Genomic DNA, 21,548 nt, shown 5'->3' with positions numbered 1-21,548 from the left:
AAGCAACAATAATTACTATAAGTTGTTTACGGTGGCAGAACAAAAGGAGTTAAGGTCTTCATTTCAAGGAAGTCAAGGCGAATACGCAGAGCAACACATTCATTCCAATAAAACAACAGACTTTAAAGAAGACTTTTGTTTCATCACTTCTGCTTTATTTCTGATAATAGTAACAGTGAGGGAGAGATGAGAGAGAGAGAAATATAGAGACAGAGAAAGACAGACACAGAAAGAGAGAGAGAGAGAGAAGAGGGAGGGATGACAGTCAGCAAAGAACCTCGTGTCAGATTCGAACCCGGGTGCGGGGACAGACTATGGCCTCAAGTTCGATTCATAATGTGTCGAAAATAGTCAAGCGGCATGCTTAGGTCTGTGGCGCGTCATAAGCTTGTAGGTCTGCTATTTTTTGGACGTGCCAAAAGCGGAGCATAAACCAGGCTTTATTTACGTGATATTTATTTACAGATCTACAAGCACACAACGCCTCGCGGTGCGAGGCGTTGTGTGCTTGCAGATCGGCTTTTTTCACTAGTTTAAATCATTTTTAAAATGATAAATGCAAAACGAACGGTTTTGGACGTACAAGGTTTCCACCCGACAACGACGATATCTAGGGCTCAACAAGTGTGTGTGTGTGTGTGTGTGTGTGTGTGTGTGTGTGTGTGTGTGTGTGTGTGTGTGTGTGTGTGTGTGTGTGTGTGTGTGTGTGTGTGTGTGTGTGTGTGTGTGTGTGTGTGTGTGTGTGTGTGTGTGTGTGTGTGTGCGCGTGCGACGTGTGTGCACGTGTCCTTGTAGACCGAGCGAAAAGGGAACGACACCTACCGTCTGTTATTGTTTGACCCTGGATATCCTCCTCGGCACTCTGCCCTCCAGTGAAAACAAAACAAAGGGAGAGAGGAAAAAAAAACTGTTTGCCCCACAAACATTTCAAATTAAATTAAATGAAGTCAGTGTGGCTGTGTGTGTGTGTGTGTGTGTGTGTGTGTGTGTGTGTGTGTGTGTGTGTGTGTGTGTGTGTGTGTGTGTGTGTGTGTGTGTGTGTGTGTGTGTGTGTTTCAGCTCGCTGGAAATCCCCCCCTCCTCCCCCCACACACACACACACACACACGAGTGGTTCAAAGACCTGCTGCATCTGGACGCCCCCCCCCTCCCCCCCCCACACACACACACCTCACCGCCTCCTCTGCTCTCAAGCTGCTAGCTACGAGCTCCCACACTCGCAGAACGCCCGGTGTCGATTTAACCACGCGACGGAGTGTAAAAAAAAATAAAAAATCACACCCGTGTGAACTGAGCGGTGGTCGTGGGGGGGGGGGGGGGGGGGTGCCTGTGTGTGGGGGTGTGTGTGTGTGTATTGCAGTTGATGCTCAGGGCAGGCTAGACTCAACAGCACCTCTCTGGTCACCCAGGGTACTCAGGCTACACCAGAGGCTACATACAGACAGACAGACAGACAGACAGACAGACACACACGGCCACGCTATGGAGACGGTGTGACCACCGCTCAAAAAAAGAACCTGACCCATATTTCCAGTCCCAGGGTTAAAAGAACTCTCTGGGTTTTTACTCTGCGCGCTCTGACTCTGACAGAGACGACAGCAGGCGCCGCTCAGCCTTTCTGCCCCTCTGAGAGAGTGTGTGTGTGTGTGTGTGTGTGTGTGTGTGTGTGTGTGTGTGTGTGTGTTTTACTGTAAATGTCTGATGGGTGTTATCCCCTGCAGACTGTGAATGTACAATGTGCATTGCTGCATGTCATCAGTGTGTGTGTGTGTATGTGTGCGTGGGTGTAAGTGTGCGCGCGCGCGACTGCACGTGCTCTGGTTCTCCTCCCCGTCATACACTAAGGCTCTCGTATTTCTCAATTTTGCCTAACATTGGTTTGGAAATCCTTCACGCGCCCAAGCAAAAGGTGAAAGCGTGCAGGGATTTGCATATTCAAATGTTCAAACATTCAAACAGACGGCTTCAACACGGTGCCACATTACAGGCAACAGTAAGAGTCAGACTACAGGACACAGCAGAGTTAGATTGTTGTTTTGCACACATGTCCTGCAGACGGCAGCTTGTCCCTGTCCTGTTAACAAGCTGGATGTACAAATGTGAACACCACGCCGTCAATCCCAGTGCTGACAGCTGCCTAGAAAGACCTCAAATCCTAGCCATCAGGCAGAAACCTTGTATCTCCATATTTGAACTTTTTATGTTGTTGTGTTGTTGTTGTTGTAAATAAATACCCTATTTTGTCGTACAGGAGCGTCCCACGAAAGTATACAAGCTTGTAGATCTGCAATTTGCGCTCTGCAATTTGCGCTACTTTGGAATACTTTTGAAGGTGAAAGCAGTGATAAAAGTCCCTGCCCACCACCACAGAGCGGTTGGGGGACTGCCCATAAGTCCTACATCTCATTAGTCCTAATTTGGTTAGGGTTAGGGTTTGGGTTAGGTTTTTGAGCGGTGGTCACAACGCTCCTATACGTGGCCGTGTGTGTGGGTCTGTCTGTCTCCGTGTCTCCGTGTCTGTCTGTAGCCTGCAGTAACCTTTTCTGACCACACATGTTAAGGGAGGGGCGCTGTTGCACACACACACACACACACACACACACACACACACACACACACACACACACACACACACACACACACCACCGCTCAGTTCACACGAGTGTGATTTTTAAGTTTAGGCATAGTTTTACTGAGGTTAGGGTTAGGGTTTGGGTTAAGTTTAGGCATAGTTTTACTGAGGTTAGGGTTAGGGTATGGGTTAGGTTTAGGCATAGTTTTACTGAGGTTAGGGTTTGGGTTAGGTTTAGGCATAGTTTTACTGAGGTTAGGGTTAGGCACCGTGGTGCATCCAGCTTTGTCGGGCGTCAATAGGCGCTTTTCCACTGCAAGGTGGAACCAGAACTTTCAGGAACCAGAACCTATTTTTTTGGTTATGGTTTTGTTTCCATTGCGAACGGCCCGGTTCCAGACAAGGTTCCTGGAACCTCCTGGAACCTTTTTTAGGTCCTGCTCCTGATGTAGAACTAAACTTGAGTTCTGGGAACCTATGGGCGGGGCCAGCAGCGCTCCGGCTCTCGATTGGTCGAGCGGAGGTAACGACACCGAGGAGAACGGGGAGAAATCTCTCACAACACAACAGCGTCATTTTTAAAATCCTATTCCGACAGACAGAAACACAGAAACACTATGGACGCGACGCCATATCCAGAAGGAGCTAGAAGCATCCGTTCTAAATGAAATGATTTTCAAACGAATTCCGTCGCCGTCGTCTTTCTGAAATGAGCGTCGAGTGCACAAGCAGACAGACACGGTGCCAAGCAAAAATAAAGAAAATGTACGTCGATAGACAGACAACAAACTACGGTGGAGATACGCATTTCTACAGACTCCCGAGTCGCGAGGCAGCAGCCGAGCCGTGCTGTGACGTGTGTGTGTGTGTGTGTGTGTGTGTGTGTGTGTGCGCATGCGTGCGTGCGTGCGTGCGTCGCCGCGTGTGTGTGTGTGTGTGTGTGTGTGTGTGTGTGTGAGAGAGAGGGAGACGCTTTTTTTTCCTCCCTAGAGCAAAGGCAGCGTACCGACCAAACGCTCAGTCAGCAGCTTGTTTGAACGTTCTATTGTTTTTTTTATTTTTTGAGCGGTGGTCACACCGTCTCCATAGCGTGGCCGTGTGTGTATCCGTGTGTGTCTGTGTGTCTGTCTGTCTGTCTGTCTGTATGTAGCCTCTGGTGTATGTAGCCTGAGTAGTACCCTGTGTGACCAGAGAGGTGCTGTTGAGTCTAGTCTGCCCTGAGCATCAACTGCAATAGCAGTGGTGGCCTGAGTGAGCAAGTATGGCTCACACTCTCACACACACGGGTGCACGCCCCCCCCCCCCCCCCAACACACACGCACGCACGCACGCACACACACACACACACACACCACCGCTCACTTCAAACTTGGGTTTGATTTTTATATTCAGAAAGTACCGTAGTAATTAATAATATACGTATTTACATACAGCTGTTATTTTAGATTTTAGATTCCCGAATGTGCTGCTGTTAAAATGACCAGCTGTTTTGTCTCAGCCAAATCAGGCTGACCAGTGGAGCTTCCCGGTTGGGTCTGGTTATATGGAAACAAAAGCAGAACTTGGTTCTGGAACTTCACAGGTTCTTGAAAGTTCTTGGTTCTGGAAAGTTCTGGTTCTGGTTCTGGCTTGGCCCTGCAGTGGAAATGCGCCTTATGTGAACACAATTGGCCCGGGTTCGGGGGAGGGAAGCCGGGCGGGAGAGGGGGCCACACCGGTCAGCAGGGAGTGTTGGGCGGGAGGAGTAGGACGAAGGGTCTACTTCCTCTCGGTGGGGGCTCCTCACTGGCAGGTGAGTCGGTAGGATACCATTGCAACACAGAAATGTGCATAACGACTGATTTGGGGAGAAAAGGGGGGTAAACAATGAAAAGTATTAACAAGAGCTTCTGAGTAAACAATAACTATACAACAATCAAACTGATACTTTTTTAGACATACAAGGTTTCCGGCCGACGGCGACAAAATATTACTGCCAGATGTGCTTCATAGTGAAGCGCCGGCAAACAGGATCAGAAAGCTAACAGGCTTCCATTACCAGATCACTGATTGGAGCTGCGTTGTTGTGGTGTGAGCCGCAGATCCCGGTCTCCCATCTGTTTGGAACAAAAAAGCTCCTTTCTGTAATTTGCTGGCATTGAGCCCGATCATATCCAAAACTGTTAGAGCCCCAGCTCTCTCGTTTGTCAAACAAAGCGCATGGACACCGGTTGGGCAGCTGGTGGTGTATGCAGATAGTAGTGTGTTCAAGGGGGGCGCGGGTTAGGTAGGGTGGATTTTGAGTGTGTGTACGTGTAGTGTACTGTGTGTGTGTGTGTGTGTGTGTGTGTGTGTGTGTGTGTGTGTGTGTGTGTGTGTGTGTGTGTGTGTGTGTGTGTGTGTGTGTGTGTGTGTGTGTGTGTGTAGCTAACTGTGTAGCTACCTGTGCACTTGCCTGGCTACGAGTGCCTTCCAATCTGTGTCTGTATATTTGTGTGCCAACAGTATGCGTGAGCATTCGCTTGTGCATGCACAGTGATGAAAGAAGTACTCACATTTTTGACTTACGTAAGTGAAAGTAGCAACATCACATCTCATATTCAATATCTTACTGAAGTCAAAGTTTAAAAAAAAGTATTAGCATAGCAAAAGTGAATCATATGCTGTATATCTGCGGTTCCCAAACTTTTTAGCTCAATACCCAAAAGAGAAATTAGACGTTTGCCTGGGACCCAAACAAGTGAAACCAGCCGATCTACAAGCTCACAACGTGTCGCTTCGCGCCGTGTTGTGAGCTTGTAGATTGGCTATTTTGAGCCATTCTGAAACATTTGTTTTCTAATGTAGGGAATTTCTTAGACCTGATCGTTAACCACTTAGGCCCATCCATTATATAGCTATATTCACCGGGGAAATCCCCACTGTTAGGTGAAAAGAAGCAACTTGGACTCCTCATGCATAGAAGGAAGCATGAGGTCAGTCCGTTGTCTCCCCAGGCGCGGCAGAGGGAGAGCAGAGCCCAGGATTACATAGGCAATTGGCACTGGGTGAAAATGGGTTACAAAATCATGGGATAAAAAAGAAAAGAAAAAAGAAATGGAAATAACCCCATAAGTACCTTGAAATTCTACTTAACCACTTAAACCCCAGCATCCGACTTGTGGGGAAAGCTTCAGCTGAAATTTAAGCTTGTCGATGGGTTATTCTTAGTACACTAACATAAAACATAAAATACATTAGTATATCGTCGTTGTCAGGTGAAAACCTTGTACAGTATGTACAAAACCGTTCGTTTTGCATTTATCATTTTAAAAATTATTTGAACTAGTGAAAACAGGCGATCTACAAGCACACAACGCCTCGCAGCGCGAGGCGTTGTGTGCTTGTAGATCTGCTGTTTTCACTACTTTTGTGCGCCGGCCTTGTATGATGAAGCAGGGCTTTACTTAGCAAAAAAAGTACAGATTTGAAACTTGGAGATACGAGGTTTCTGCCCGACAGTGACGCTATGAGGGACTTTACTCAACCCTACGGGGGTTGAAATGGTTAACACCGGTGCTTGAGTAAATGCAATTAGTTAGGTCACACCCCTGTGCACTGCGCGCGGTTGTGGTCCGAGCACCTGACGAGGCCTTTTCTTTTTTTCTTTTTTTTGCGGGAGCCGCAGTCAGTGCCCGTCCAGTCCACGCAGCCAACACACAGTGTAAACAGGGGTTTGTTTGAGCGAGCGGCCCGGGGGCAGCGGGATTAATGAGCGCTGATGAAGTTCCACTCGAGAAATCCTGGGCCCTTCGCTACGCCGCCCGCCCGCCGCTGCCTCCTCCTCCCCTGTTTGCCGGGGAGTGAGAGAGAGAGAGAGAGAGAGAGAGAGAGAGAGAGAGAGAGAGAGAGAGAGAGAGGGCCGGCGGTGTGGCCGTGGCGACTGGAGGCGGTGACTCATTCCCTTTACCCAGTGTCAGATTAAGGCATGTCAATAAACAGACCCACTCAATCCATCTCAGAGTGAGTGCATCCGCTCACAGAGCCTCCCAGTCTGTAATGAGCTGCCGCAAATCTCCATCCGACAAGAATGTCTGGAAAGATGCCTTGTCACAGTGAGGGAACGAGAGCGAGAGAGAGAGAGAGAGAGAGAGAGTGGGGTAAAGTAAAGGGAAGGGGGTGGGGGGTCAGAGCGAGAGAGAGAACGGTATGAAACGAACCTGCATGATACCGTAGCAACAGAAGGAGCGGGTGACAGACAAGCAGTGGAAGAGGAGGCAGAGGAAGGTGGGTGTATGGTGGGTAGATGGGTGGGTGGGGGGCTCTGTTGCAAAGCTAATGTGACTGGCTGCCTCCTACAACAGTATTCAGAGAATGAAGAGAAGGCACACCTCAGAGGGAAGCATTCTGCACACTGCAGAGTAGGGATGGGACGATATGAAGAATTCATATCGCGATTATTGGGACGAAAGAAACCGCGATTTACGATATTATCGCGATAATCGAAATCCATTATCCCGGGGCGGAAGATTTGCCAAAAAATAGCAGATCTACAAGCTCACAACGCGTCGCAACGCGGCGCAACGCGTCGCAACGCGGCGCGTTGTGAGCTTGTAGATCGGCAATTTTTTGGCAAAGGCATTTGATGGAGTGAAACAAAAAAAACTGTATCAAGTACGTATATTCTAAGTACCTTTTACCAAATATAGAGGGTTTAAGTGGTAGATATGCAGCTTGGCAAATAAAAGGTGAATTGATCCCAGTGCATGACGGAGGACGATATCACAATATAATAAATCTCCACGAGTGTTTTTGATCACGATAAACGATAACATCGCTTATCGTCCCATCCCTACTGCAGAGTGGCTCCAATTTGACACTCGCAACATTAAACAGAAACCCAGGATTTTTGCATGGTAGCTACTCCAGCTCGTAGTGGGTCCATTTTTACCCTCTCAGTGTTGAATAGACACCCAGGATTTTGCAGTGTACTCCACCACATTGTGGCATAACAAAACACATTATTATATGCGCCTTAAGTTAATACTGAAACATCTGTCTATTTGGGAAATTGACTTAAAGAAATATAACGTGCTGCCTGCTGCATGTCTACAAGCCGTCTTGGGCATATCGTCGTTGTCGGGTGGAAACCTTGTATCTCCCAAGTTCTTTCGCAAAGTAAAGCCCTGCTTCATCTTACAAGGCCGTCGCACAAAAGTAGTGAAAACAGCAGATCTACAAGCACACAACGCCTCGCGTGTGCTTGTAGATCGGCTGTTTTCACTAGTTTAAATCATTTTTTAAATGAAAAATGCCAAAACAAACGGTTTTGGACATGCAAGGTTTCCACCCGACAACGAAGAAATGCCTGGTTATATAATACAGGGTTTTTCTGAATGTTTATTTTAAACGCCCAGCCGGGCGGAGGTTGGCTAAACCTGTGGGATTTACTAGTACACTAAATTGCTGTGTCCCCCTTCCTGTTCGACGCTGGCTAACAGATATAGGCCACAACAGAGGAGAGACTTGACAAAAAAAAAAAAAAAAAAACAGGAAAACACATGCAGGTGATTCTTTCAGGAAGCTAAAATGACTGGAATAACTTCTGTTTGCCATGCCCGGTTTCCCGGATGGGCTCAGATCCCACTAAATCTACCTGGATTAAACGTTGCCTTCGTGGCCCTGTCGGAGAATTCCACGCCTTGTTCAAAAGGATCTCCCCACCCACCTTTTCTTATGTGGCGCCAAGCCGACATTAACGGATTTGAGCATGAAGGGAGTGTGAAAACTTTTTGGCCTGACATCCAAATTAAGGAATATCCCTCGGGGACTCGCCAAAGGGGGAAGTTCTTGCTATTTGAGTTTGATTAGGTTCCGCGGGCTTAGAGAAAAAGTAAGCCGATTTCTTTTTTGGGACCAGCATAAGATAGCCAAGTATTTCTTTTCCCCTCCCTTCCTCTTCTGTTTAGTATGTAAAACCCTGATCTCAGAGAAGCGTTCCCCTTTTCTTGCTCAACTGACAGACAGATATAGGAGTATAGCTCCCTAACAAAACACACAGACGACAGACACGGACATGTATAGATTCTCCTCAGACAAAAGGAGTTAAATCGAACCCCCCCTCCTCCCGCGACTTAAGGGGCCGCCATGCAGCGATAGCACCTGCCGTATATTCACTGATGCACTGCTAACCTGCTACCCGGAGCACTTCATGTCCTCATTTGCATGATTTACATGAAGCCACCGAGGCTGAACCTAAACGCCACACCAGGTGCTACTCAGCTAACATTTGACTGCCGCGATAATGGCCGAGTTATGTCGTGATGAACGACGGCGTCGCATCCGCTGCCAGGGGTGTTAAAGTAACTAAGTGCGTTTACTTAAGTAACGTACTTAAGTAACAGTTTGAGGTGTTTGTACTTTACTTGAGTATTTCCAATTTCCAATACTTCTACTCTCAAATCCAAATATTGTACTTTTACTCCACTACATTTATTTGAAAACTCTAGTTACTGGATACTTTGCAGATATAAATTATAATATTATAAAATACACATTAATCCACTTTAGACCTATTTTATACCAAGGCTATTTGAAAATTGCCGATCTACAAGCTCACAACGTGTCGCGACGCTTGTATTGCTATTTTCAAACATGTTATACTTTTGGTACTTTTTGATGCCAATACTTTTTACTCCAGTACATTTTGAATTCTGGACTTTTACTTGTAACTGAGTATGTCTACTTTGCAGTGTTGATAAGTATAAAATATGAGTACTTTTTCCACCACTGTCCGCGGCGACGCCTTGTGAACTTGCAGAACGGTTATGTTCCGTTCCGCGACGCCGTCATACGACAAGTGTAAGAGTGGAGCTTAAGGCTTGATGTAGGTTAGAACAAAGACTCCCCGGTAAGACAACGGGCGGCGGGCCTGGCTGGCTGGAGATGTCAGCAGACTACGTCGGAATGCAGACGTCTGTCGGGCGGGGAGAGGCCGGGAGGGGAGGGGAGGGAGCGCGGGGCTATTATTTAAAATCTTTTCATCACTCTGAAAGAGGGGGGAAATAGCTTTGACGTTGAGAAGCTCATGAATAATTGATGCCAGTTGCTATTAATGTATGTATAATTAATCACATCCCTCCTGCCTAAACTCGCTTGGAGCCGATGGTCCTGAGTGGCATGGAGACCGGTGTTCGCTATTGACTCTGCTTTGCAATAAAAAAAACAGGGGGTGGTGGGGGGGTTATTGGGCAATTTCCTATATCCAGGCCCGGTGTGGAAGGAGAGCAAGACAATAGACTTTGCTACCGTGCCTTTTTTTTCCCCCCTCTCTCTCGCTACTCGCTTCACAAGAGAAGGGAGCGATTGTTTTGAGACAGAATGGGTAAATATTTGTCCTGTTTCACACGGGAAGACAGAATAAATGAGAGGGAAGCACAACCCAGGAAGCGGTCGTCGTGTTTGCGTATCTCGTTTCATTGTGTTTCCGACAACCGGTTGCACGGTCGGCCCCAAACAATACCACATGACCCCCATAACACACTTTGTGACCAAGGCCACAACATGTGGCCCCCACGCCGGCAGTAGTATTTGATTAAGTGTGCCAATGTCTTTTTTTCCCCCCTCTCCTCCTTTCCTTTATTTTCATGAGAATAATGTTGTGGCACCTGAAGTCAAATAGAGCACAGAAATGCTACAAACTGCAGCAAAGCAAAGCTCCGTTGTCGGGTGGAAACCTTGTATGTCCAAAACCGTTCCCTTTTTTACTCTCATTTTAAAAGCGAGTTAAAGTAGTGAAAATACCTGGAGATACGAGGTTTCTGCCTGACAGTGGCGAAAGGCAGTTTAGAAATGACGGAAGGGAAGAAAAAAATATATAATAATAATAATAAGAAGGAAAAAAACAGCCATTTCAAACCCTCTCCAAAATCAGTCACTTTCATAAACGTGATTGATTCCCGAATGGGCAATTGGGTTCGAGGGGGTGAATTGATGAGTGATGAAGTGAAATGATGCCGGGAACGTGGCAGGTTATTCATCACGTGTTGCCCCCTTTTGTCACGATTGATTGTCTATAATTTGAGTTTGCAGGGGAGCCAGTTGATATTAAATGGTAACAACTCCCTGAATTCATCATGTCCCCGTCCCCTCCCCACCACCCGTCCTCCCCCCAGTCCCCGTCCCCGTCCCTCCCCTCTCCTTTAGCAAGGCAGAAAATAGAAAATGTAATCTCATCCACAACCATGGCTCTGCCTCGGGCGCTCCTTCAACCTTTTTTTTCTCCCCGCTGATCCTCCCCGAGGGGCACGGGCTCCACTAAAAGAAGAGGGAAATCTATAATCTAGCAGATGGCAGAGGATCCATGGGAAATTCTATAATAGAGAAGAAGGTGGTTTTGGGTGGCGTGCGTGCGCGTGTGTCGTGTGTTCTGTGTTTGTGTACATTACATGCATGCGGATGTATGCGAGAGCTCGGGGAGGGTGGGTAGTTGCCGAGGGGGACCTGGCGAACGTCGCGAGCGAGGGGCTCATAAGCGTTTCCACCCTCGCACATTGGTAAACACAGGATAAGCCCGCTCCCGGCAGGTGCTAGTGGTGGTCTCTCTGTGTCTTTGTCGTGGGCGGCGCCACACAGAGCGCTGTAGCCTGAGCTGCTCGGGAGCAGCAAGAGGTGCTGCTGGGTGGGTGCAGGCTCTGGAGTGCAGAGTGGAGTGGGTAGCGGAGTGGAGTGGAGTGGAGTGGGGGTAGGGGAAGGGGAAGGGGAAGGGAAAGGGTTTGGGGGAGGAGGGCAGCCCGGCGGCCGGCCCTAATTTGGGGACAGAGTAGCAATTTTCTTCCGGGGAGGGGAGGGGGAGCCGGAATACAGAGAGTGCGAGGCGAGGGAGATTGTGATTGCGTGGGTGTGTTGCTGCACACGCACAGAAGGAGAAGTGCGCGGCGACAAGGATCGAGGTGAAGCCATTTGTTTTCCGCCGTCTAAAAATGTTATGAGAAGCCACTGAGGGAGGCGACGGCTCGGCAGCCCCGCTCTCAGGGCTCACTACACACGCAGGCATAACGTCGTTGTCGGGCAGAAACCTCGTATCTCCAAATTTCAAATTTGGATGTTTTTTCGTGAAGACTGTTGCACAAAACTAGTGAAAATAGCTGATCTGCAAGCGCACAACGCCTCGCGGTGCGAGGCGTTGTGTGCTTGCAGATCGGCTATTTTCACTACTTTAACTCGCTTTTAAAATAATAGTAAAAAAAGGGAACGGTTTTGAACATACAAGGTTTCCACCCGACAGCGACGATATATTATTCCATGTATATAGGTGACACACAGGGGTGTTAATTTAACTCCGCAATGGGTCCATATTACCGGAGGGTTAAATGAAACACCGGATACTGCCGGGGATAAATCACCCAGGTACACGCGAATAACCAACGCGTGTAGACATCAGCATATATAAATATGTGCGCGTCGCACACACGCAGAGAAACAAACCGAATCTCCTCTCTGCAGCTCTCCACTGCAGCATTAATGCAGGGAGGAATATATGCATGTGTAAACACGTAGTCAGACACTGACCTTTCCTCAGCCAACAGAGGATTTGGACTCATTTCCTCTCCTCTCTTCTTCACCTACGCCGCCATGACTCTCCACGCCACGTCTAGCCTAACGACGTGTTATTTCTAATTATAAATGGCTTGCCCTGTCGGCTCCCCCCGGTTCTCTCTCTCATTCTCGAGCGCCGTCTGTCTTTTTTCCCCCAAGAAGAGGATATCAACAAGGCTCATTATTGTGCACAACTCCTGCCCGGACCTGAGGGAGTCCATGAGTAGGATAAGCCTCCAACACTATGAGCAAAGGCTAAGACCTGCACATTTACCATGAACAAAAACAAACCGGCCATTTGAGGCTTGTGCTGTACAGTATATATTTCCTTCGGTGATGTACTCTCGTACGGTGGGAAATGAGATAACCAAGGGGGCTTATGGGGGAGTTTCAAGTCATAAACAGCTGTGTAACGGGAAGTTCTCGCAGCTAACTTGAGAGCTAATTAGGAGAGCTGCGCTGACGCACCGACGCAAAGCACTAACTTCTCTAAATCTTACTTCCTTCAAATGCTTATTGTTCTGCATATGATTTTATGTAACCCTTTGCTTTATACTTCGGCAAGGTTTGGTTCTATAAATGGCTGTCTTCTATGTAGTTAACTAACCGCCAGTAAATAATTGAATAATTGATATTGTGCATATAAGGATACAAACGAATAATGGACTGTATATAAATATCATGACAGCGTACTGTATAAAGATTAAACTGTGCTTCTATTGGAATGAGCCACACGGACTGAACGATGACAATCAGGAGACTGTCATCCTTTTGCAATCATTTCAATATTAATTTGCTGCTAGAGCGTGTTACTTCAATTTGTCCATAATTACTTTTTCCCAGCTTGCTTCCATGTTCAAATTTGACTTTAATTGCATTGCTTGATGTATCAGCCTAGATAATACATATATTAAGACAGCTGTGTGACACTCTCTCTCTCTCTCTCTCTCTCTCTCTCTCTCTCTGACATCTGTTGAACTGTCTGGTGCTTACTGGTGTAACCACTGGTGTCTGCAAAGCCTGTGACTCCCACCCAATCCCCATCCCCTGTCAGTGGCTACCCCCCCCCCCCCCCCCACACACACACACACACACAATGAACACGCATGCATCCAGAGCTACGGAACCAATTGTCACGCTGGGAGGAAGGCAAATCAAATCTCACGGCAGCAACTAGGCGAGGAGATTGTTTTTCCTCTCGCCGGGCAGCTAGAGCACCGAGCCCCCCCCCTCGATCCATGTCCACCCCCACATCACCCCACCGCCCCGCTTATTGGAGGGGGAACAGGCAAAGTGTGAAGAGGGGAGAATCGTGCCGGTGTCGATATACTGTAGGCCAATGGTTCTCAACCTTTTCTGGCCGCGACCCCCAAAATAATCATATTATAACTGGGGACCCCCCCACCCACCCTGACGAACACTAAGAGTTGAGGCATTACATTTTGTATAACACGGTTCTATTGTGAAAATAGCAGATCTACATGCTCACAACGCCTCGCAATTTCACAATTCCTGCCTCTAATATTTGACAATTTGGCCAATGTTTAATCTGTCATTTTAGAGGTAGGCTATTAAAAAGTCCTTAAATTGTCACTTTATGAACTTTATGTTGGTTTGTTCGCTGTTGAGTGAGAAAACAATGTTGCACATTAAGTTAATCATCTGGGGACCCCCCAAAATAATTTGAGGACCCCCCTGGGGGTCCCGACCCACAGGTTGAGGACCACTGCTGTAGGCCAGAAGTGGCTCTCAGGTCAAGCCTCGCCCACCCCCCCCCCCCTTCTCTTTCCACCCTCCCTCCCCCGATGGCCCTGACAACGGCCATCAGTCACCCGACGTAACGAGGGACTCCGGCTCCTCTCCCCTGGTCCTCCACTAGATGAAACGGAACAATAATTAGGGGGATAGAGTGGCCCCTGCCGCCAAACTGGGGCCGCTCGGATCACAACAACACATTGTCCAACCTGATTAAGTAGCCATTTGCGGCGTTCGCGCTGTAGTTAAGAGGGCCCTCATCTTCTGCTCGGCCTGAAACTCGACCTCCCGGGCAAGATATATTGACATGGCCTCCAATTTAAAGTTTGGTCCGAGATGCGGGGGCGGGCGGACGGACGTTGCATTTCTTTGCAGGAAGCCGAGGCTAATGCATCCGATTTGCCCTCAGAAGAGGCACTGCACAGTGACTTAGAAATGCCCAAGGTTAAGCCCTCGCGTGCCTTGTTTGTTTACTTCCATTGACTATTTGATAATGGAGGAAATGTGGAGGATTTTATCTGTTCTGATGCCGCTGATTAATAGAGAGTCAAAAGGAAGAAGCTATATTCTGCAGGCCATTTAACCACTTGAACCGTTAGTAGTGTCCCTACTCTGATGGGGACGTTCACAGAAAATTGCAGAGCTACAAGCTCACAGCGCATTACAGCGCGTTGTGGATCGTCTATTTTCGGGGGAAGAGCCTTGGTGTGGAGGGGGGGAAAAGGGTTCAGAGCAGGCACCGGCCGACTAAAGAGCCTCACAGACGAAACGCGATGTTGGATCCAATCAGATCTCGTGCCCGGGGGTTTATCGGTGTTCATTTCAAACGACAGTCTTGAATTCGGGCCCGGTATATCCCGCTGTGCCAAGTGAAATATCTCAGACCATTACAAATGAGACCGACGTCTCGCGATTCTAGCCACCCACGATCTCGGGGGGGGTGGTGCCATGAGAGACACGACTAGATGGTTCTCAACCTGTGGATCGGGACCCACAGGGGTACAAGATGTACAGAAAGGGTTCCTTTAAGATGAAACCATGTTTACATACATATATTCTAAGGAAATGGGTTGTGATTTTATAATATTAAAATGACGAAATTAAACAAATATATTCGCTATCTAACGTTCGCACATTGCTGACCATACTACTGTGTATAAGTGTATTTGCCCTTCAACTATAAAATATATATTGTTTTTTATGAGACATCCATTGTAATTAGGCTATGCTCCCAAATCCATTTTATTACCTTCTGTTCGCATATGCAATGAGTCCCGCAGTGCTGCCAATCTGTTGAAGGTGAAAATCATGGAGGTTTTTTAGCGAGGTGAAACGCCATCAAAAGCCACCTCGAAGATGCAGGTTGGAACGTCATTTATATGGAGCGTGTATCACATTATCTGCGGGGATGGGTGACATAAAGTAGCCTACTGGAAATGTGCATCAAATGACAGTGCCGTCGAGCGCTGATCAGCTGCTTTTTTTCCTTTTCTTTTTTTGCGCAGCCTCTTAACAATTAAAGGCACGCATGTGCTTTCTTCAGTGGCAGTGCTACTAATTAAATATTAAAACGGCGAAATTAAACAAATATATTCGCTATAGTCTATAATAAAGAGTCTCTCTCTCTCTCCCTCTCTCTCTCTGTCTGTGCCATATTTGTAGCTAATAATGCAGTAGGCCTATTGATACTTTTACTTAAGTAAAGAATTGGAGTACTTTTTCCATCACTGCTCAAATTATCTGTTCATCAGCGTGAATGCTTTCAGGTGTGTATGTGTATCTGATCAATATAGGAAATTGCCCATGACATCAAAGCGACATGTTGTGTGAAGTCTTGTGAGCATGAAAGAGTTTGAACTTGAACATGTAGTGCGCTACATCGTGAAAAAAGTATTAAGAGTAGACCTAGGCTAGGCCTATAAAAGCCTTTTAAAATGTTATATCTTGCTCAAATTAATCATTACATCATTGCGCGAAACTATAGCACACGCGAGCCCATGGCATCTCACCCCTGGTCAGATCAATAATTAGCGCATCAGTTCCAGGTGGTGGTCGCTGATACGGCGAAGCGCAAATCAGGCTTGTCACTCACACAACACAGCTGCTGACGGCACCGTGTTTTAGACTTTGGTTGGTGTTATTACTGTTATGTTGATATGATTGATCTGAACCAAGCTGGACCCAGTGGATTATGTAGTCTACATGGAAGCACGTTGGCTGTCTCAGCCTGTCTGTCACAGCAATGGATTAATTGGTAGAAGTTGGTGTTACATTCTTCTTTCGTGTATCATCGTCCTTTGCACACAAGTGATAACTGCGCCATCATGACAAAACATTATAAAAACAAAGGTAGGTTGGTAGTCTTCTAGGTACTGTGCGCACACTGGCCGCTGCTCACTTTATAGATATTATAATTATATATTCAGTTATTTTTTTGGCAAGCGAGACGCGAGATGTGATGCGCATCCAGCAAGGCACGGCTGAGAGTGTCGCATCTCCAATATCATTGATTTAATAAAAGCCATTGCCTCATCCAAGCTTTCAACCAACTGTCCAAAAAGGAAAAGGCTTTTTGTGAGTTGATAGAACAGCATACACTGCATAAAAAAAAGTTTAACCTCTCGCTTTTTTTTTTTTTTTTTACTGCCCCACCACCTCATCCAAGCATATAGAATAGGGACAGGCCTAGGTTCCTCAATATCATTTAGCTGGGGACCCCCTGGAACTCATTTTAGGGAGAAAGTAAGCTAAAGTAAAAAGTAAGTAGGCTAATAATAATAATAAAAGTGTAGGCTGTTCTATTGTGAGGTGACAGATCTAGCCTACACTCTGCGCAGCCTAAAAAAAAGGGAGGAGCTGGCTTCATAGAATCTGAAGCAATCCCGTGAGCTCATTCAGACGACAATAATTGTAAAGGATTCCTACCCGATGACCCGAGAATATCAAACTTTTTTGATATTATCGTGAGTGCTCCCGACGAGTCCCGAGGTCATAAAAAAGCTAATTAACATAATCCGATCGTGTCGGGGTACTGTTCAAGCCCAAGACCGATTCCGGGGCCGACCAAACGATTTTCCCGGGGGGTCCTCCCGAAATCTGATCGGGGATCCTCGGCCCCGGGATCGGCTCAATGTGAACGGGGCTTAAGTGTAAGTTTACGTTAGTTCAGAGGGTTTAAGTGGTTAAGATTAACTACATTTTGGAGGACCCAATGACTAAAACATTGAGTGGTTGAATGCAATGAAGGCTCTCCTTTACTGAGTACCTTCTATTTTGTTTAAGAGGGCTCTACCAAAAGACCGTGGGCCAGTATTGTATTATGGGAAATGACGTAGACACTGACACACTGTGAAATCCAGGGCATATTGTGTTCCTCTTGAGGCTTACATGCACGGCCACGGGCACCCGCTCACACGCACGCACGCACGCACGCACGCACGCACGCACGCGCACACACACACACACACACACACACACACTTAACCAACGGTACCATCCAAACCAATTATAGGTAAGAGCCAGAGTGAAATTCACAAGGAAATTTGTATCCTGTCTCTTTAATGAAGTTTTCGCCTTGTTACTCCGCGCCACGCGTGTTCATTAGTCTCTCACTGGATGCACGGCTAGGTGGAGAGGCAGTATAATGAGTACTTACTGGGACCCAAATGGAGCACAGGTGGCTACATTCCACCCAACAGGACACATACATTAACATATACGTGTCGTGTGTGTGTGTTGTGCGTGTGCGTGATGCGTGCCACATATATTCTAGTGCTATAGAAATTATTGCCATGTGTCCTTTGGTGAAACGTGGCACTTTAATATTTGATTCATTAATTAACTAGTCTAAGTATACTTTTGCTGATAAACTCCTGTCTCCTTTCTCGTACAAGCCCGTATGAGTAGCAGGCATAATTGCTGATGCCAATTACCTTGATATTAAGCAGACAGAAACAAAGGAGAGGCTCGTGGAGTGCAAACACGATGTGCTTCAAATTAAGGGCCACTAATAAAATGCTAATTAAAATGGCTTTTTACAAATTATCTCCTTGGTAGCAATGAGTTAAAGTTTAATTAGGGGTGGACGGTAAAAAGAGAGAGAGAGAGAGAGAGAGAGCGAGGGGAGAGAGACACAGACAGAGCGAATGACGCTAACCTTCGGTGCATACAGATTGCATCACAGTCTAACAAATCTCAATCAGAGGGCCTGCCCTGCCACAGACACTAATTACTATATTATCTGTCGACAGAGGTAATTAGGAGGCATGGAGGTGAGACGGCAAACAATGCCTTATTTCCTAGTGACGGAAGGTATTTTGGCAGGCCCGGCGGACACTGGAAATGGGATAGTGGGCGATAATTACCCCACTGACATATTACATTGTTAGGCTTCACACAACTTTCCAGGAAAAAGAAGGGGAAGAATATGAGTAGCAGAGCCCTTATGATAGCACTGCGGCGTACAGCATGCTCATGTTAGCTTTGAAGCTGTCAGAAAGTGGCACTGGATATGGAGTCTAAACAAACACGGACATGTGCTTGGTAGCATTTAACAAGCTCTTACATTTCTTCGTAGACTAGACTGCAGCTTGGGGGGGTTAGTGGGAGCTTAATAAAAAACAGGGGTACTTTTTATTTTTATTTTTTTACAGTACGACTCCACGCAGACATTTACAGCAGTGTTTCTCAAACTTGTAAAATTCAAGGTCTCCCCTTAACTCTGACAGTGTACAAATTTGTACACACTTGCATTTACATACTTGCATTTAGACCCCCCTAAAGGAACCCACCCTGGAATACACTTTGAGAAACACTGATTTACAGGTTGCATACTGGAGAGAATAATAATAATAAAAAAATAGCTCAATCCCATCAATCTAATAAGGGAGGTGTGTGTGTGTGCATGAGTGCCATTTCTAGTCCAAATGCGTTTGGTCAGCTTGCACGCCAAGCAGCGCATGCATGCACGGCCGCGGGTCCCTCAACCAGCAGGGCTGTGTTTGAGCGAGCGCAGCTCACTTGATAATCAGCGCCCGTGCTCTCAGCGCCTACATTAACCTTTCTTATCGCGGGGGTGACTTTTTTTTTCATCACGGCTTTGATACTGGTGCGCCGTAGACTTCCCGTGGAACTCAACCATTGACTTCCCAGCTTTTATCTGGATGGAGTATCAACACGGTTGGAATTTTAAAGTGAAACGGGACGTTATTCATTTTTTTCCCTTTTTTTATATATTTTTCACCTGCATCTTATCAAAACTTTGCCGAAGGGTTGTAATCCTGAGGCTTGTGGCTAGTCTGAGGAAAGTCTTGAGAGGCTTTGATACCCTCTGGCCCTGTGACATCTTATCTAGTGCCAGTAGATGCTTGGCAGGCACACGGGGGCTGGAGGAGGCTGTACCTGCTCAATGTACACACACTCCTCTGTCAGCGCTCCCTTCCGCCACTCCTCACTGTGGGGAGGCGAGGGGAGGGGGGAGGAGGGAAAAAAAGGAAAAAAAAAAGCCTTGAATGCAGGACGCCTTTGAACTGTGTTCTCTAATGTGGGTCAGAGAGATCCATCGTATGCAGATTCAGGCGGGAGAAGCCTTTTCATCCGCAATTGCCGAAGTTAAGATTCCCCCCGGTGCACCCTTTAATTTCATCTCCTTCTCTTCTCCCCGTTTATTTATTTAATATTTATACATTAATGTATCTTTAAAAAAAAAGAAGAAAAAACGGGCGGGAAGAAAAAGGGAGAAAGGTGAAGAGAGAGAGAGCGAAAAAGAAAAAAGGAAGCCCTCTCTCTTCTCTCGCTGTCTCTGCGATGCGCTGTCCAGTCTAATGACTCCATTTTAAAGAGCAGGGCCTGGCCGGCAGTGGAGGAGCGAGCAGAGGCTGCTGGAGGATGGGAGAGGAGGAGAAGGAGGAGGAGGAGGAGGAGAGGGGAGGGGAGGCTGTGCACACTGCAGCACTCTCCTTAGCTCTCAACTCCCTGCAGGGGCGTCGCACCACATTCTGGGCCCTGGGTACAAGGATATCCACTCACGTTTTTGTGCTTTAACTGTTGAAAAATAGCAGATCTACAAGCTCACAGCGTGGCACCGAGACGGCCGATTGCCGCGCTGCGAGCTTGTAGATCTGCTATTTTTCTTTTTAATCGTGAAAATGTGTGCAAGTCTTTGAAGGATTTCAAATCCTTCTATGGTTTTTTGAAAAACCTACTGTATGTTTCTACGTCAGTGGTGCTCAAAACTTTTCATTTCAAGGACCCCCAAAATGATATGTATTTGGCCACGGACCCCCATTTCAAAATATTTAGTTCCAGGGTCCCCCGGGAAGCAAAATTTACAAAAATGTTACAGATGTTCGCTTAAATAAATATATACATTTCAAAGATTTGCACACATTTTCACGACTTTTCAAAAATAGCAGATCTACAAGCTTATAGTGCCGCGCTGCGAGCTTGTAGATCTGATATTTTTCAATAGCTAAAGTATAAAATAATTAGGGCTCCTCCACCTTGGGCCCTAGTAACTCAGTCTCCCCCCCCCATTGTGACGCCCCTGACTCCCAGTCAGCCTCTCTCTGTGTGTCTCTGTGTGTGTGTGTGTGTGTGTGCTTTGAAAGAGAATAGGATTCAGCCCTTTGAAAGCACCGGGCTGCTCACCGGGGCTTTTGTGTAAAGTAACATTTCTATTGAAAGCCAATTACTGCTAACATTATTTTTGGTTCCTTCCATAATTAAATGCACCGTCTCTGTTTTGTCCCCCCTTCCCCTCCCTCCCTCCCCCCTCCCACCCCACCCCATACACCCCTCTGTTGCAGACGGAGAATTATTCCATTGACTCCAGCTATGTGAACAGCAGAGCTCACCTCATTAAAAGGTATGTCTTGATTAGAGCTGTTATCTGCCGTTGTTATCGGTAATTGTTTTGCCTAATGAAGGCCTACGTTTGCATGCTCGCTTTTTCATGTACACGGGTGTGAGGGGAGGGCTCTAATTGCACTGCAGGAATGCATCATATGACTCGATAATTTTGACACTTGTGATATTACAGTGCACATCTTCAGTGCCATCATCAGTGAACATATTCTTTTTTTTTTACTTAAACATTTTTTTTCCAATTTTTTTTTCCTATTCATCCTGTGCAAAAACGCAACAGTCAAAACGTGTGACGAGTTGAGGAATAAACCCGACCCAGGTGACACGGTTAAAAATAAGATCAAATTATATCAAAGACATCCCATTGTTTGAAAACCGAGGATATATAAGTCGTTCCCGCGAAGACAGACTTCCTTTCCCAAGATAGCAGCACCGTGATAATCTATAATTAGGTTTTGTGTTGTTTTTTTCTTCTTCTTCTTCTTCTTCTTCTTCTTCTTTTGAGTGCAGGACAAACGTTTTCATTGTGAGGGAAGATAAGGTCTACTGGGAGTCCACCTGAAGCCGGATATTAGATAGGCTTGTAGGAATGCAGGGGGTCACAGTAATGATGCCCTGCAGGTCTGGACCAGTCTGTGACCAGGCCCAGTTTCAACCAGTGGCGTCAGTTCAGAAAAAGCTAAGGTATGGCAACATGACTGGTGTCTTGCACGCACGCGAAGACACCAGTCATGTTGCCATACCTTAGCAACAGGCACAATACATTTATTTTAAGAATACATTTTTTCCCCTAGTTTCTACG

General features: G+C 46.7%; 1 protein-coding gene across 1 annotated transcript in view; it reads left to right on the top strand.

The window, feature by feature from the left end:
• pcdh19 (protocadherin 19) overlaps positions 1-21,548 on the top strand; it is a gene marked incomplete at its 5' end in the record, with an annotated part of 81,866 nt that overhangs the window by 28,751 nt on the left and 31,567 nt on the right. Inside the window, one exon of the mRNA XM_080746173.1 lies at positions 20,689-20,747. Within this exon, the coding sequence (XP_080602299.1) occupies positions 20,689-20,747 (59 nt within the window). The remainder of the gene's footprint in view (positions 1-20,688; positions 20,748-21,548) is intronic.

The sequence above is a fragment of the Nannobrachium achirus genome, assembly GCF_963921795.1.
Source record: "Nannobrachium achirus genome assembly, chromosome: 17".
In the NCBI taxonomy this organism is placed as follows: Eukaryota; Metazoa; Chordata; class Actinopteri; order Myctophiformes; family Myctophidae; genus Nannobrachium; species Nannobrachium achirus.
The sequence above is the reverse complement of the archived record's forward strand: the minus strand, read 5'-3'. Positions and strand labels throughout refer to the sequence as shown.